Source organism: Coregonus clupeaformis, chromosome 24 (assembly GCF_020615455.1).
Source record: "Coregonus clupeaformis isolate EN_2021a chromosome 24, ASM2061545v1, whole genome shotgun sequence".
Taxonomy (NCBI): Eukaryota; Metazoa; Chordata; class Actinopteri; order Salmoniformes; family Salmonidae; genus Coregonus; species Coregonus clupeaformis.
The window spans coordinates 754,487-772,993 of record NC_059215.1 but is presented as its reverse complement, the minus strand read 5'-3'; the positions used below and the strand labels follow the sequence as shown (position 1 = coordinate 772,993).

The window sequence follows — 18,507 nt, the reverse complement described above, 5'->3', positions numbered from 1 at the left end:
GATGTGTCAGGGCTTGCAAACTATTACGGCTACAAAGGGAAGCACAGCCGCGAGCTGCCCAGTGACATGAGCCTACCAGACAAGCTAAATTACTTCTATGCTCGCATCGAGGCAAGTAACACTGAAGCATGCATGAGAGCATCAGCTGTTCCAGACGACTGTGCGATCACGCTCTCCGTAGCCGATGTGAGTAAGACCTTTAAACAGGTCAACATTCACAAGGCCGCAGGGCCAGATGGATTACCAGGACGTGTACTCCGAGCATGCGCTGACCAACTGGCAAGTGTCTTCACTGACATTTTGAACCTGTCCCTGACTGAGTCTGTAATACCAACATGTTTCAAGCAGACCTGTGCCCAAGTACACTAAGGTAACCTGCCTAAATGAGTACTGACCCGTAGCACTCAGGTCTGTCGCCATGAAGTGCTTTGAAAGGCTGGTCATGGCTCACATCAACACCATTATCCCAGAAACCCTAGACCCACTCCAATTTCCTTACCGCCCAACAGAGCCATAGAGTATGCAATCCCTATTGCACTCCACACTGCCCTTTCAAATCAAATCAAATGAAATTGTATTGGCCACATGCGCCGAATACAACAGGTGCAGACATTACAGTGAAATGCTTACTTACAGCCCTTAACCAACAGTATTTAAACTGCATCTACCACGCTGATCCTCAACACGGGGGCCCCTCAGGGGTGCGTGCTCAGTCCCCTCCTGTACTCACTGTTCACCCATGACTGCATGGCCAAGCACGACTCCAACACGATCATTACGTTTCCAGACGACACAACAGTGACAACAGTGCCTGATCACCGGCAAAGATGAGCCTATTGGGAGGAGGTCAGAGACCTGGCCGTGTGGTGCCAGGATAACGACCTCTCCCTCAACGTGAGCAAGACAAAGGAGATGATTGTGGACCACAGGAAAAGGAGGACCGGCACACCCCCATTCTCATTGACGGGGCTGTAGTGGAGCAGGTTGAGAGCTTCAAGTTCCTTGGTGTCCACATAACCAACAAACTCTCATGGTCCAAACACAACAAGACAGTCGTGAAGAGGGCACGACAAAGCCTATTCCCCCTCAGGAGACTGAAAAGATTTGGCATGGGTCCTCAGATCCTCAAAAACTTCTACACCTGCACCATCGAGAGCATCCTGACTGGTTGCATCACTGCCTGGTATGGCAACTGCTCGGCCTCCGACCGCAAGGCACTACAGAGGGTAGTGCGTACGGCCCAGTACATCATGCCATCCAGGACCTCTATACCAGGCGGTGTCAGAGGAAGGCCCTAAAAATTGCCTAAGACTCTAGCCACCATAGTCATAGACTGTTCTCTCTGCTACCACACGGCAAGCGGTACTGGAGCACCAGGTCCAAAAGGCTTCTTAACAGCTTCTACCCCAAAGCCATGGGACTCCTGAACTGCTAATCAAATGGCTACCCGGACTAATTGCATTTTCCCCCACCCCCTCTTTTTACGCTTCTGCTACTCTCTATTTATTATCTATGCATATTCACTTTACCTCTACCCACATGTACATATTACCTCAATTACCTTGACTAACCTGGGCCCCCGCACATTAACTCTGTACCTGTACCCCCTGTATATAGCCTCGCTACTGTTATTTTACTGCTGCTCTTTAATTATTTTTAATCTTTCTTATTTTTTTAATTTCTGCTGATCTATTTTTTACTTAACACTTATTTTTCATAAAACTGCATTGTTGGTTAAGGGCTTGTAAGTAAGCATTTCACTGTAAGGTCTACACCTGTTGTATTCGGCGCATGTGACAAGTAACATTTGATTTGATTTGATTTTAATGTCACATGCACAAGTACAGTGAAATGCCTTTATTGCAAACTCAAAACCCAACAATGCAATAATCAATTACAATCTTTTACTAGAAAAAAGAATAAGAAATATGAAATACACAATTAACTAAGTAAGCAACTACAGTTGAAGTCGGAAGTTTACATACACTTAGGGTGGAGTCATTAAAATTCGTTTTTCAACCACTCCACAAATTTCTTGTTAACAACCTATAGTTTTGGCAAGTCGGTTAGGACATCTACTTTGTGCATGACACAATACATTTTTCCAACAATTTTTTACAGACAGATTATTTCACTTATAATTCACTCTATCACAATTCCATTGGGCCTTTAAACAGCATTAGAAGCTTCTGATAGGCTAATTGCCATCATTTGAGTCAATTGGAGGTGTACCTCTGGATGTATTTTAAGGCCTACCTTCAAACTCAGTGCCTCTTTGCTTGACATCATGGGAAAATCAAAAGAAATCAGCCAAGACCTCAGAAAAGAAAATGTAGACCTCCACAAGTCTGGTTCATCCTTGGGAGCAATTTCCAAACGCCTGACAATAGTACGCAAGTATAAACACCATGGGACCACGCAGCCTGCATACCGCTCAGGAAGGAGACGCGTTCTGTCTCCTTGAGATGAACGTACTTTGGTGCGAAAACTGCAAATCAATCCCAGAACAACAGCAAAGGACCTTGTGAAGATGCTGGAGGAGACAGGTACAAAAGTGTCTATATCCACAGTAAAATGAGTCCTATTTCGTCATAACCTGACAGGCCGCTCAGCAAGGAAGAAGCTATACTGTTCCAGAACTGCCATAAAAAAGCCAGACTGGTTTGCAACTGCACATGGGGACAGATTATACTTTTTGGAGAAATGTCCTCTGGTCTGATGAAACAAAAAACTGTTTGGCCATAATGACCATTGTTATGTTTGGAGGAAAAAGGGGGTGCTTGCAAGCCGAAGAACACCATCCCAACCGTGAAGCACGGGGGTGGCAGCATCATGCTGCGGGGGTGCTTTGCTGCAGGAGGGACTGGTGCACTTCACAAAATAGATAGCATCATGAGGAAGGAAAATTATGTGGATATATTGAAGCAACATCTCAAGACATCAGTCAGGAAGTTAAAGCTTGGTCGCAAATGGGTCTTGACCCCAAGCATACTTCCAAAGTTGTGGCAAAATGGCTTAAGGACAACAAAGTCAAGGTATTGTCCCACCTATAGTTCAGTTGGTAGAGCATGGCGCTTGCAACGCCAGGGTTGTGGGTTCGTTTCCCACGGGGGGCCAGTATGACAAATTTATGCACTCACTAACTGTAAGTTGCTCTGGATAAGAGCATCTGCTAAATGACTAAAATGTAAATGTATTGGAGTGGCCATCACAAAGCCCTGACCTCAATCATATTGAAAATGCGTGTGCGAGCAAGGAGACCTACAAACCTGACTCCGTTACACCAGCTCTGTCAGGAGGAATGGGCCAAAATTCACCCAACTTATTGTGGGAAGCTTGTGGAAGGCTACCCGAAACGTTTGACCCAAGTTAAACACTTTTAAAGGCAATGCTACCAAATACTAATTGAGTGCATGTAAACTTCTGACCCACTGGGAATGTGTTGAAAGAAATAAAAGCTGAAATAAATAATTCTCTCTACTATTATTCTGACATTTCACTTTCTTAAAATAAATCCTAACTGACCTAAGACAGGAAATTCTTACTAGGATTAAATGTCAGGAATAATGAAAAACTGAGTTTAAATGTATTTGGCTAAGGTGTTTGTAAACTTCCGACTTCAACTGTATATACAGGAAATAATACAAAAATGCAGTTCCAATAACATGTTTACATGTGCAGGGATACTGGAGTGATGGAGGTAGATATGTATCAGGGTAAGGTGACTAGGCAACAGGATATTAGATAAACAGATTAGCAGCGGTTTAAGTGTGAGTGGGTGTGGGTGTGTGGAGTCAGTTTAAATGTATGTGCATATTAGGTGTGAGTGAGCAAATGATGGAGTGAGTGTTTGTGTGTGTGTGTGTTGGAGTGACAGTGCCTGTGAGTGTGCATAGAACCAATAAAGATACAAGGTAAACTCGGTCCGTGTAGCTATTTTGTTAGCTATTTATCAGTCATATTGCTTGGGGATAGAAGTTGTTCAAGAGTCTATTGGTGCCAGACTTGATGCACCGGTACTTCTTGCCGTGCGGCAGCAGAGAAAATAGTCTATGGCTTGGGTGGTTGGGCTCTTTCACGATTTTCCGGGCCTTCTTTTCACACCGCCTGATATAGAGGTCCTGGATGGTAGGGAGCTCGGCCCCAGTGATGTACTGGGCTGTCCGCACAACCCTCTGTAGCACCATGTGATTGAGGGCAGTGTTATTGCCATACCAAGCAGTGATGCAGCCAGTCAGTATGCTCTCAATTGTACAGCTGTAGAACCTTTTCAGGATTTGAGGGCCCATTCCAAACTTTTTCAACCTCCTGAGGGGGAAGAGGCCTTCTTCACGACTGTGCATGTGTGTTTGGACAATTTTAAGTCTTTAGTGATTTGGACACCGAGGAGCTGTACGTGCTCCACTGCCGCCCCGTTGATGTGGATGGGGGCGTGCTCGACCCCCCCCGTTCCCTGTGATCCACGATCAGCTCCTTGGCCTTGCTGACGTTGAGGGAGAGGTTGTTGCTCCGGCACCACACAGCCAGGTCACTGACCTCCTCCCTGTAGGCTGACTCATCGTCGCTGGTGATCAGGCCTAACACCATCGCGTCGTCAGCGAATTTGATAATGGTGTTGGAGTCGTGCGTGACCACACAGTCATGGGTGAACAGGGAGTACATGAAGGGACTAAGCACACCACTCTGTGGGGTGCCTGTGTTAAGGGTCAGTGTGGTGGAGGTGATGTTGCCTACCATCACCACCTGGGGTCGGCCCCAGGTTCCAGTTGCAGAGGGAGGTGTTCAGACCCAGAGTCCTAAGCTTGGTGACGAGGATAGGGCTGCTGATTTAGGATCAGTTTTGCCTTTAAGATCACAAATAATATTACACGGACAGAGCGACCTGATCCTAGATCAGCACTCCTTCTGTGAGACACTTTATGAATACAGGCCCAGAGTTTGATTCTATTTGCCTAGAGTTTACAAAGGATATGACTGCCATCTACTGGATAATATTATGTACTGTATATGGGACTCAAGTGTATGGTGGTCCCAGCTGTTTTCTCATCTGTTATCTCTAGTTACAGAACAGCTAATCACCAGCCTAGACTATGACCAGTGGTAGAAACGGGAAAGGGAACCCTCCAATGCAAAATCCTTGAATTCAATGTAGAAATTCAAATTTTTACATGTCAAAATGATTCCAATCCAGTAACCAGGTTCCCCCTGGGATGCAGAATATAAACCTAACAAGTTAGGACATGTTATGTCATGCTATGTTATGACATTGGCAAAAAAAATTAAATCCATCTCCAACATTTAGCTCAGCAGCCACCAGCACTAATGCGTGTCATCATCTTGTTGGTAATAAATCACAGCAGTAAAGCAACAGTCCATGACCTGATAGTAATGGAAGGTCACCTAGAAGCACATCAACACCTCTCTATGGTAGGCCTACTGACACATTACTCTCTCTCATGCTTTCACCCTCACTCACGCAGTCGCAGGCACACATTATATCAACAGTGACGGAGAGTAAATGGCTGACCGATATCTGACAAACGAACAACTAGTGTCAGGGGTTAGGGTTTAGGGGGTGAGATGGTCATTAATGAGTCCGAGGTCAAAGGTGAGACTGAAAGGGGATGGAGGGTTAGAGTCTAACCAAACCTACTGTGGTGATAGATTAAACCTTTGGATGGGAAAAAACGAAAGTGTGGGATTGAAGGGGAAACTTTCCACAGGGCCTTATTGTGTGATTATTATTTTTAGGGATAAGATTAAAGTATAACCCCACAGCGGTTAAACTGACCCAGATGTTGTGCTCAGTGCTTTTTGGTCCAGGAGTAGGTTTAATCCGGGTCAGGGACTCTGGCCCTTATACTTTAATCTTATCTACCCAGTGTGACAATTCAATATTTTCGTGTTTATTAATCCAACATTTCTCACTGGAACATCGTCACCATGAATTACGTGCAGAAAATCAGAAAGTGCTACCATGTGTTTTAACATTGACTTCTGAATAATTGCTACGACGCTGACTTGGGGCCAATCCTCAATATAAACATAACTGTTTTTCTAAGAGGAAGCTACTCTTTTCTTAAACCATCCATCTTCAGGCTGAGCAGATATCATTTTTTATCTTTATTTGTCATACAGACTAGTGGTGTTGAGTCTATTTGCAGTAGCGATGGGCCTCCTTTGGCTTTCAGCCTGGTTGGAGCTTCAAGCCATTTCCCACGATCCTGTTTTCTCACAGTTCATAGATAGGGGTATTTTTGTCCATTTTAATCCAATTAAAAAATTAAGTTTTTGTTTTATATAAACCTTGTGTTTTTCATAAACCTTTTGGCTATTTTACTTCCCAAATCCCCTGTGAAATAAGACAAATGAGATAACAACCATTCCAAAAAAGGGAATGGTTTGGAACTGCACTTGGAGAAATCTATTCAATTCAATGTAACATCCCAGTTGGGACTGCTACTCAGTAGCCCCAAGGAAGAAGTGAATCTGAACAACTTTATTTATTAAACATTAACAATTCAGGGTTGGGTAGGTTATTTTCTAAATGTAATCCATTACAGTTACTAGTTACCTATCCAAAATTGTAATCAATAACGTAACTTTTGGATTAACTGAAATTCTGTAACATAATTTGATTACTTTCTGTTACTTTTGGATTGCTTTCCCCTTAAGAGGCATTAGAAGAAGACAAAAATGATCCATTAAACGCCTTTGGTGTGTCATAATAGTGGTCTCTGATTTATGGTCAGACTCACTCAGGTGGACAAACTTAAACTTGCACCTTTTTTCAATTCTGAATTGAATGTCGTTGGGAAAACAGAAAATTGTCAATGTATTTTTTTCGCAAACCTTTTAGAATTTAAAAGTAATCCAAGCAATAATCATGTAGTTTTTCACAGTGTCTGTAATCTGATTACAATATTTTTTGCTGGTAATGTAACTGATTACCTTTATTACTATTTTTTTTTTTGATTACATGTAACTGATTACTCCCCAATCCTGATTATCATTGACAATTGATGTCTACTAAATTCCCATTGATTTATTCTATGACAACAGGAAGTATTACTACCAATATAAACAAGCCAGCACTTAAGTGCTTCCATAATTGTCCATGTCAACTGTTTACTTGTGCAGTCGTTAAGTTAAACAAACTCGTGGTGCGTTGTATCTTCCCAGGGTTTAGCGAACATGTTGTAAGATTAATTTGAGAACCACAAGATGTATAATAGGCAATTGGGGAGCATGCATGTATTCTCTGGCCAGTAGTTGATGCAGTTGCGAGTGATATGTATTTGAATACGTTTCACGGATGCACGCGCATCTTATCAGAGGCTTTGATATACTAACTAGTCTAACTGATGGACAACAGGTGGTGCTAAATTGTAATTTACTGTAGTGGGGCCTCGGAGAACATCATTTCGAAATATGCCACGTTTTTATAATATTTGACTGAATGACTGGTAAGTGAATTTCATTTTGAAATGTATATTGAACCGATACTTTGTTGTAAACGGTATTTATCATGTCTACTGTCTATATCTGTATTTTTTAGTGTGAGTAGGCCTTATATTACTGTATTTTGTGCAAGGTGTCATGTCGAGATTTTCTAAACAATTTCTGGTTGTTGCACATTCAACCTACCAGCTCTCACAGTCTACATTCAACAGCATTTCTTTGAACGGTTTTCCAAATCTTACACGTTTGGGATTCTGAGTAAAACAAAGTGAGTGTTACCCCCCATGCAATTTGGAAACGTATTACTGTATAATGAGCCTATCATATGCCTTAGCTAAAGCATTATTAGAGCACATCCAGACACAAACAATATAGACTTCATTGAAGACTTTGTCCTTTTATGGAGCCTCCTCCACAGTGAGTTAGCAACCAGGGTCCATTCTTACATTCCTGTATCTCCCAGAGTGATGGCGCTCCTGCTTAGGGCTCTAGTGCTACCCGTCTTTCTGTCCTCGGTGCCCTGGGTGACAGGGTCAACGTTCACCCTGCTCCTGTCCTTGCCCAACACCTCCATGCCCTTCAGTGTGGGCAGGATCGGGGCGGGAGCCCTCATCGCCATCGACGCCGTGAACCAGAGCCCCGATCTGTTGGCAGGTCAGTACACAGAGACATTGTATAGTATATAATATGTTATATATTCTATAATATTTATAATACAAAGAGACAGATCTGTTGTTTGCTATAATGAATGGACAATAACGTTGTATTGTACTATTGTATTGTATTGTATGGCATGCAACTGCTGGGAGTCACTGAAGCACACTGAGAAACACTGGCCAAGAGGACATCAGAAGTCATACTCAGTCAATAGCCACTGTAAGTTACTGTATTGTATGTCCTCAGGTCATTTGCTGAAGCATGAATACGTGGATGACGAGTGTAGCGATGTGAATGGCCCGGGGAAGATAGTGGAGCTACTGCACATACGGAACTACAGCGCTTTCATCGGCCCCGCCTGCTCCGAAGTAAGGTCACCACCTTCACCTGTATAAATAAACAAATCATAAATCATATTGCACTAACTATATTAACTGCATTACAATCCAATGATGATAGAACACCCTCTTTAGGTGTGTGCGATCACTGCCAAGCTTGCAGCTTTCTGGAACATTCCCGTGGTCAGTCCCACCTGTGCAGACCAGCAATTTCTCATCAAAAAGGTCAAATATCACTTTAATATAACTCATATACCAATAACTAACTATAACTAACTTACATCCCTCAGAACCTGGAGTACACAGTTGCTACTTTATCACATGCTATTTTCTGTGACGGTGACAGGCTTACCCCACTCTTACCAGAGTGTTTGGCCCCTTCACCAAGATGGGCTTGTTCTTCGTGAAGATCTGTGAGAAGTTTGGCTGGAGACGTATAAGCATTATCTACGACCACAGACCTGCCTGGATCATCCCTGCTGAGGGAATCAGGTACGATACGACGCCGCACGATACAATACAATAGATACACTTGAAATAGGACACTGGAATGTGAGGTAGGGCTACATGTAGGGAGGAACCTGAGAAAATGAGCTACCGTTTCTATTTCTATAAGGTATCAAGCTGAAGTCAATAATATCACTGTGGCTAAATACCTGGAGTTTCGAACACCTCTCGGGCAAGACAACACTCACACAGCCCTCACACAAGCACGTTTGCTACAGGAGGTTGCCGAGGTGTCTCGCAGTAAGTTAATTTTTGGAATGTTCTATTAGGTTATTGGCTCTGTATTCCAATGTCCACACCAGCATACTATTTACAATGAAGTAATGTACTGGCCATGCATTCTAACTGGTATACTAGTATGGGTATTTTAATGTAGCCTATATTTAGTATTTGTGTCTTGCCCTGTAGTCATAGTGATCTCAGCGCGTGGGGAGGTGGTCAGGGGCTTCCTGATCGAGGCCCACAGGAGAGGCCTCACCACAGGGGATTACGTCTTCTTCTGCTTCGAGCCCTACAGGCAGGAGGAGATGTTTGGCAAATTTGACTGGAAAAGAGGTAGGGTGTGTCCCAATTGGCACCCTACGATACAATACAATACTACATGGGAATTTTGGGAATGCTACTGGAATTTTACAACCTTAGGACGAATCCATGAATGGTGTTGATGTGTTGTAGGAGATGTGGATGACTCTGTGGCTAAGCAGGCCTTCAAGGCTCTGTTTCTACTCTCTCTGTACAAACCCAACGACCAGAGGTACTGGAACTTCTCCAACGACGTCATCCGCAGATCCAGAGAGGACTTTGGCTATGGCTACGCACCCAACGAAAAGGTGTGCTATAAAACACACACACCTGTCGATTGACCCTGTCTGGAGTGCCAGATGGGGTGGGCTTTCTACTTTTGGGACGATTTCATTGGTTCCATTGCGCCAGGCAAGCTCAATTCAGCGCAGCTAAAAGATTTGACCGATTTCCAAATACTATTTTGAACCCGGGTCTGGTACTTAGCTACTATGTTTAGCTGTATACGGTGGAGAAAAAAAGTATTTAGTCAGCCACCAATTGTGCAAGTTCTCCCACTTAAAAAGATGAGAGAGGCCTGTAATTTTCATCATAGGTACACGTCAACTATGACAGACAAAATGAGAAGAAAAAAATCCAGAAAATCACATTGTAGGATTTTTAATGAATTTATTTGCAAATTATGGTGGAAAATAAGTATTTGGTCAATAACAAAAGTTTCTCAATACTTTGTTATATACCCTTTGTTGGCAATGACACAGGTCAAACGTTTTCTGTAAGTCTTCACAAGGTTTTCACACACTGTTGCTGGTATTTTGGCCAATTCCTCCATGCAGATCTCCTCTAGAGCAGTGATGTTTTGGGGCTGTCGCTGGGCAACACGGACTTTCAACTCCCTCCAAAGATTTTCTATGGGGTTGAGATCTGGAGACTGGCTAGGCCACTCCAGGACCTTGAAATGCTTCTTACGAAGCCACTCCTTCGTTGCCCGGGCGGTGTGTTTGGGATCATTGTCATGCTGAAAGACCCAGCCACGTTTCATCTTCAATGCCCTTGCTGATGGAAGGAGGTTTTCACTCAAAATCTCACGATACATGGCCCCATTCATTCTTTCCTTTACACGGATCAGTCGTCCTGGTCCCTTTGCAGAAAAACAGCCCCAAAGCATGATGTTTCCACCCCCATGCTTCACAATAGGTATGGTGTTCTTTGGATGTAACTCAGCATTCTTTGTCCTCCAAACACGACGAGTTGAGTTTTTACCAAAATGTTCTATTTTGGTTTCATCTGACCATATGACATTCTCCCAATCCTCTTCTGGATCATCCAAATGCACTCTAGCAAACTTCAGACGGGCCTGGACATGTACTGGCTTAAGCAGGGGGACACGTCTGGCACTGCAGGATTTGAGTCCCTGGCGGCGTAGTGTGTTACTGATGGTAGGCTTTGTTACTTTGGTCCCAGCTCTCTGCAGGTCATTCACTAGGTCCCCCTGTGTGGTTCTGTGATTTTTGCTCACCGTTCTTGTGATCATTTTGACCCCACGGGGTGAGATCTTGCGTGGAGCCCCAGATCGAGGGAGATTATCAGTGGTCTTGTATGTCTTCCATTTCCTAATAATTGCTCCCACAGTTGATTTCTTCAAACCAAGCTGCTTACCTATTGCAGATTCAGTCTTCCCAGCCTGGTGCAGGTCTACAATTTTGTTTCTGGTGTCCTTTGACAGCTCTTTGTTCTTGGCCATAGTGGAGTTTGGAGTGTGACTGTTTGAGGTTGTGGACAGGTATATTTTATACTGATAACAAGTTCAAACAGGTGCCATTAATACAGGTAACGAGTGGAGGACAGAGGAGCCTCTTAAAGAAGAAGTTACAGGTCTGTGAGAGCCAGAAATCTTGCTTGTTTGTAGGTGACCAAATACTTATTTTCCACCATAATTTGCAAATAAATTCATTAAAAATCCTACAATGTGATTTTCTGGAATTTCTTTCCTCAATTTGTCTGTCATAGTTGACGTGTACCTATGATGAAAATTACAGGCCTCTCTCATCTTTTTAAGTGGGAGAACATGCACAATTGGTGGCTGACTAAATACTTTTTTTCCCCACTGTATATACTGTACACTCTTAGAAAAAAAGGTGCAATCTAGAACCTAAAATAGTTATTCGGCTGTCCCTGTAGGAGAACCCTTTGAATAACCTTTTTTGGTTCCAGGTATAACCCTTTTGGTTCCAGGTATAACTCTTTTGAATTCCATGTAGAACCCTTTCTACAGAGCGTTCTAACTGGAACCCAAAAGGGTTCTACCTGGAACCAAAAGGGATATACCTGGAACCAAAATGGGTTCTCCTATTGGGACAGCCGAAGAACCCTTTTGGAGCACTTTTTTCTAAGAGTGTATATACAGTATATGTAACTCTTGTGTCTCTGACTGTTTGTCCAATGGCAGGTGTCAGTGCTGGCAGCCATAGCCCATGACTCTGTATGGCTGTACGCTCAGGCTCTGAATGAAACCCTGGCGGAACACGGAGACCCGTACAACGGCTTCACCATAACCCGCAAGATGTGGAACCGAACCATCACAGGTCAGCCATTTTGTATTATTTATTTAACCTGGTAGTTATAACTTTAATGGTTAATGGTTGCAGTTAAAGGTCATTGAGATTATATACAGATATGATTTACAGTTATTTACAAGAGTAATTGTATTTTATTTATAAAATGCAATTATTTCATTTTCTTTTATCGTTTTGCACAGCAGTCCCATTGATGTCAAAATACTTATTTTTCAAGGGAGACCTGGCAGCTTCATTGCCTCACAGAGAGATGTACAGGTAACTGCAAAAACAAAGAAAAAATTTGAGTAAATGAGGAATACAAAGTATATTGAAAGCAGGTGCTTCAACAGTTAATTAAGCAATTTACATCCCATCATGCTTTGGGTCTTGTATAAAAATAACATGTAGCCCATTATTTTGGCCCAATGCCTTATTAAGACACTATGTTGGTGTTTCCTTTATTTTGGCAGTTACCTGTATATGACTGTATTTAAAACATAATGACACATAAGGTGTGGATAGCCCATATGTTCGTTTTCTGGACTCTATCCGTTAGGTATCCAGGGTGACGTTACCATGGACGCCAATGGAGACAGGGAGACTGCCTATATGATGAAACACATCCAGGGCGGAGACAACGACAGCGAGTTCAAAGTCAGACGCTGATACACTATCACTCTCTCTCTTTCTCTCTGTCACTCGCTCTCTTTTCTTTCTATCGCTCTCTCTCTAACACTTTCTTTCTATTTCTAGCACTTTGTCACTCTGTCTCTCAGTCCTTCTGTCTCTTACATCACACTCTCTCTCTGTCACTCTCTCTTTCTTCATATTTGTCTTGCCATACCTCTGTCTCTCTCTCTGTCTGTTTGCCTATTTCTCTATTTCTCTATTGAAGAAATAAGAATATAATAATGTATCGCTCTCTCTCTCTTGCTCTTTGTCTCACTCTCTCCCTCCTGCCCCTTTTTTAAAATCTCCTTCCCCCTCTCTCTCTCTCAACTCTCTGTTTTCCCTTTATTTTCTTCTAATGTCTACACAGTGTTCACATCTTAAGCAACCACTTTTATCACAGCCTGTCCAAAATGTAAACACTCTTCTGAACAATTACAGTGCTGATTTAATGCTTTGCCACTGTATCTATTGTCGTTTTGCTTTTCAACCCCAATCTGTCTCGTTGGCCCACATTTCAGTTGTCTGATTTCAGTGTATTTCTGATCCTGTACACACACACACACACACAAATTGTCCCGGAATCTCCAACCATGCCCAGCTGGCACTGCAGGCAGGCTGAAGCAATTGCTCAAAGTATTTGAATAGCAAACAAATACTACTTGAACCCAGGTGCGGTAATAGAAAATAACAACAGAGAGTTGCAGAGTGGCGGAGGCCCCATTATATAGGTTAGGGATGACAGACTCCTACTCGCAGTACACAAAAGGGCGACATGACGGGCAGACTCCTGGGAGAGAGAGAGAGAGATAAAGAGAGAGGTGTACATGCAGTGCAACACACACACACACACACACACGACCCTACTCTCCTCTCAAGTATCCACCTAGGACCAGCTTGGCCATTAGGGCCACTACTAAAAGCTCTTGAGAGTGCATTCTCTTAATTACCGCCTTGAAATGGCTTTGAAGATTGGATCTTAATGTTTCAAATTGTAGTTGTTGAAATAAACTTATTTTTTTGCAACATTCTTCTCTGATGGCCCCTCGTTGCTGGTTTCATTGCAGCTAACCAAAATGAAAGACTTTCTTCCTGTCCCATGTAATTTTGGTTTCTGTGAATGTGGTTTCTTCCGACCATGCATCACCTTTCAAGACTCATGATTTCCCAGGATACGAGTGACTGGCAATAAAATGAGTCAATTTAAAGAAGATGTAGGGGAAATGTAAACAGATCAGCCAGGAGGTTTTGAGCTTGCCAATAGTGAGGGCATGCATACTGGGAAAACAACAATTAGAATTGGCATGCACTGTGAGACATTCAGTATTACAGTAGATCTGGCTCGTATTTTGGATAGCAGCTGGATGCTATATTGATTACTATGGCAAATTAAGATCATGCCAGCAACTACTGTATGTGACATCCATAGACCATTTCTAAAAGGAAAATCACTCGTAAACGTTAACTTCCTGGCCCTTCTTACTGTGATTGACTTCCCTGAAATGGGCTGCGTCCAACACACAGCCTTTAATGTGCAAAAAATGTTAAGTAACCATAGATGGTCATGGTATCTTCTCCCCTGGTAGGTTATCGCCAATTACTTTGGTACAAATAAGGCTTATGAGCCAGTGGAGGGGGTCCAAGTCTACTGGCCAGGAGGGAGGAAGACTCCACCGAAGGACACACCCGACGTTGACTTCAAAGATGAGCTCTTCTATAACGGTACTGTGTGTTTGTTACACCAATGGACCTTCTCTAGTATTCTCTAGTCTCCGCAGTACGCACATTATCATTTTGTGTTGAGTTGATAGCTGACCCTTAACAGACCTGCTTGGGTTAGGTAGATATGACCAAAAATGCAGCTGCTGGTGAAATTTTGTCCCATGCTTTCTGGTAATACTTTTTGTCAGTTTAATGCAATGATGTATACAAACCCTGGATTGCTGATGATATGCGCCATTGAGAGGCTTTGAAGCCACCGGTCGGCCATATTGGCACTCTCCAGTAGGTGCAGTCATCCATAGGAATTAATGGAATTGTACAGTATTTCAATTAAATGTTTCAAGGACAAAATGTATTTAAGTATTTTGATGTTGTAGTGGGGACAGTACCATTAGTAATCCAAAAATATATACTTTAAATAAGGAAAATTATGTATATACGTTTCTATTTTTATGTTTAGCTCACGTAATATAATTTAAAAGTATGCATTAAGGTGTCTGTAATATTATAAATGTGGCAAAAACGAATGTAGACATTAATAAATGCATTTCTATAGCTTCCAAAAATATTTTTTTGCAACGTGGGGGAGTGCCAAGATGGAGGCAAAGTGGCTTCAACACAGCACCTCCTGTTAGCCATCTAGTGTATATATAAATCATTAGTCTCATTATATAAATGTATAATTTATTTAGTCATAATTTATTTCCAATCTTTATTCATTTATCAAAGTACATTAATTTGATTAGTTCATTTGTTTACTTGATGAAGAACAGCAGGCAGCAGGCATTGTGGTCTGTCCGCTCCAGGCTTGTATGTCCTTAGATGTCATGTAAGTATTGTCACTTGACAGCATATGCAGTGTGTTACCACACCAACAGGCGGAGTCAGAGCCCCATATATCCTCTAAAGCTGTGTCTGTTCTGTTGGTGTCGGTTCAACTTCTCTGCTCTCTGATATGCTGTGTATGCACCTGATTGCTCCGGCTACACCATAGTTCACCCAACTCCCATCAACCCCGGTACCGGCACTGTCTCCCCCAAGATTAACACAAGGAGGGAGGGAGAAAGAGAAAGGAGGGAGCCAGAGAGAGGGAGAATGACGGAGGCCGAGAGAGAGAGAACCAGAGAGAACGAGAATTGACTCTCAAAAACAGTTACACATTGAATTATTCACTAGTGCCCGCTGGACGAAAGGAAATCTTTATTTTATTTTCCACTGAAATATGGACTTCTTTTAATACCGTTTTATTAAAGTCCCCCCCAGCTACCTAGGTAGACCTCAGTCTACCTCATAACGGTCTAGCCAGGGTTATGTAACAGGGATTCCGTCCCAAATGGCACCCTATTCCCTACATAGTCCTGGTCAAAAGTAGTGCACTGTTAAGGGAATAGGGTGCCATTTGAGACGTAACCAGGGTTTTATTCTTTGTTATCAATTGTTTTCTATCCGGAATTCTCTCTGGATGGATTTGATATGTGGTCCGAAAATGTTTTCTTTGCCGTTGCTTCCAGCTTGGTTTGGCAGACAGGGACTCGTACATATGGCCCCGTGAAGAATGTGTGGAACTTATTGATGTTTGGGCTTTATTATATATATTTTTAAAATTAGTATTAAGAAGGGATAATGTGGAAGAGATGCAAGAATGCAAATGAGAAAATTTTGTTTGGCGACCTGTTTATGAAAATAACACTTTTATACATTTATGAGTAAAATAATCCCCTTAAAATGATGATGAAGATAAAGATTTGAACTTCTAATCTAATACATTAGATACTTTATTTATTTATCCTTTATTTATTCAGGAGTTTATATTTTTCCAAATGAGTCATGAAAAGCAATAAAATAAATGTTTAATAAAAGGTTTGTTTGAAAACAGTCTATGCTACCATATATTTCGGGCAGTACCATTTGGCATTGTCAACCTGTTATCGAAGCTTATGCTACAGTGTATTTGTGTTGCAGAGAGGAGGTTTGCGATAGCTGTGGGGACCATTGCTGTTTTCCTGGCCACCGGGACACTTATCGTTTGTCTTCTCTACAGGTACACACACACACACACACAGAGAGAGAGACACACACAGAGACACACACACACAGACAGACAGACAGACTCACTCACGCACGCACGCACGCACGCACTCACTCACTCACTCACTCAGTCACTCACACACCCAGTTATGTATTTTTTCCATCTAGTGGTAGTCTAGCCGTGCATACGTACAACATACAGCACTGTTCCGGTAAGTAATGTGGATAGTCCATAATGTGGATCTCGCTCTATCGCTCTCTCTTGCTCTTACTTCGTGATTAAAGGAGTTTTTCAGCAAACGCAGGGATTTTTGAATATTCCAGAATTATTCAGGAAAGTGGGGAGAGGACGTCATAAGGCTCACATTGCTTTCAAACAAAGGATGGATTAATGAAGAATGAATCTGTACTGACTTTTTCTCGTCATGAACTCACTCAAATCCCCGTGTGTGCGTGCATGTAATTGTGTGTGTGTGCGGTGTGTGAACCCACTCAAACCTGTGTGTGAGTGAGCATGCATGAAACTATCATCCTTAGGAAGAAGTCATTATCTCGGATGTCTCAGTATCTCAGCCTCTAGTTTAGCCTCCATTACCCTTTCATGTGATAAATTGACTTTTCCTTTCCAAATGATTACTTTTAAATTATCATTTGAAGTGGGAACATTTATGCTATAATATGAATGGCGTCGTGATCGCTAGTCCTGGAATGAATGAGGGAGTAGGCCTTGATGCCCACGAGCATTAAGAATGACGGTTCAATAATAGTTAATAATAGAGAGAGAGAAAGGGAGAGAGAGAGAGAGAGAGAGGGAAAGAAAGAGAGAGAGAGAATGGTACACTGTACTACTGTGAACGCCCTATCTGCAGCCGACGTGTAGGCATTGTGTTCACAACGCATGAAACAAGTTCTGACATTTTTTACTAGGTAGAGCAAGTTTGTAGATTTGAAATTGTGTGTAAGTCCTATATAATAGGTTTGAAGTAATGTTGCAGACACTAAAATGATCTAAATGTATGAAACAAGAATTGACAATTGTGTTCCCCTACCTGTAAATGAAAGTGTATGAAATACATTTGACATTGTGTATAAAAAGCCCATTGAACAGGTGCCAGTGTTGTGACCCAGGCACAAACATGTGCATGTGTGACAGAGTGGAAATTCCACTAGTTACATATGCACTAAACCCCCATGGAACAGGCTTTGATGTTGCTTTGCACTGTTATATGAGATTTACATACAATAGAAAACCTGCACAGGTTCTAAAGAGAAATACAATTCGATGTAGTGTAAATTGCAGGGTCATCATGATGTTATTGACCCAGGAAGTACTTCTCTTGTGACACAGGAAGCACATCATCCAGAAGAAGGTGTCTGTGATCCTATGGAGGGTTAGCCCCAGTGATTTCACCATGATGGAGCACAGCTCGTCCTCGGCAGGAAAGGTGAGGCAGGGGAGGAGGAGTTTGAGTCACTGGCCACGTTCCAGGCTGACTACACTGCAGACGCCTGCTAGATCTCCCACGCCTGGATAGGTGTTTAACATATCAGCTATCATCTGATGCCTGACTGCACATTTTATGACGTACACGTTACCTTTGGTTGATGCCAAACCCCCCAAAGCATGTATTCCCTACAGTAGCACCTTACTCTCCTTTCTTTAAAACTACAGCGTTACGACCGTACTGAAGAAGGCACTTCATTTTTCTATTCCTCTACTTTCGTTTAGAGCATAATTTCATCATTATACATGTTTCATTTTGCCATGACCATACTGCCTTTACTATTGTGAATTGGTACTCAACTTTGCGCACCCACTCCTCTCAGTTACTATGGCCTGTTTTGAATGTGTAATGAAAAGCATAACTAAGGAGAAACAACAAACGATTCAGTGTGATGACATTGACAAGGATCAACGAATAAAAGCCATATGCCATTTAGCAGACACTTTTATCCAAAGCAACTTACAGTTATGGATGCATACATTTTAAGTATGGGTGATGGCAGGAGTGGAACCTGCTGTTCTGACGTTGCAAGCGCCATGC

At 42.4% G+C, this 18,507-nt stretch overlaps 1 protein-coding gene across 4 annotated transcripts in view; it reads left to right on the top strand.

The window, feature by feature from the left end:
* Positions 1 to 6,884: 6,884 nt before the first annotated feature.
* The window catches only part of si:dkey-37g12.1 (atrial natriuretic peptide receptor 1), a 29,591-nt gene continuing 17,968 nt past the window's right edge, over positions 6,885 to 18,507 (top strand). Inside the window, exons 1-13 of one of the 4 annotated variants that reach the window (XM_041843219.2) lie at positions 6,892 to 7,729; positions 7,925 to 8,115; positions 8,365 to 8,486; positions 8,592 to 8,681; positions 8,803 to 8,948; positions 9,073 to 9,203; positions 9,372 to 9,518; positions 9,639 to 9,793; positions 11,935 to 12,070; positions 12,600 to 12,697; positions 14,299 to 14,434; positions 16,397 to 16,475; positions 17,811 to 17,907. In XM_041843219.2, coding sequence (XP_041699153.2) covers positions 7,929 to 8,115; positions 8,365 to 8,486; positions 8,592 to 8,681; positions 8,803 to 8,948; positions 9,073 to 9,203; positions 9,372 to 9,518; positions 9,639 to 9,793; positions 11,935 to 12,070; positions 12,600 to 12,697; positions 14,299 to 14,434; positions 16,397 to 16,475; positions 17,811 to 17,907 — 1,524 coding nt within the window. In that variant the 5' untranslated portion in view covers positions 6,892 to 7,729; positions 7,925 to 7,928. Of the gene's footprint in view, positions 8,116 to 8,364; positions 8,487 to 8,591; positions 8,682 to 8,802; positions 8,949 to 9,072; positions 9,204 to 9,371; positions 9,519 to 9,638; positions 9,794 to 11,934; positions 12,071 to 12,599; positions 12,698 to 14,298; positions 14,435 to 16,396; positions 16,476 to 17,810; positions 17,908 to 18,507 lie in introns of all 4 variants that reach the window. The other 3 variants (XR_005994813.2, XM_041843220.2, XM_045206949.1) reach the window with 3 other exon arrangements.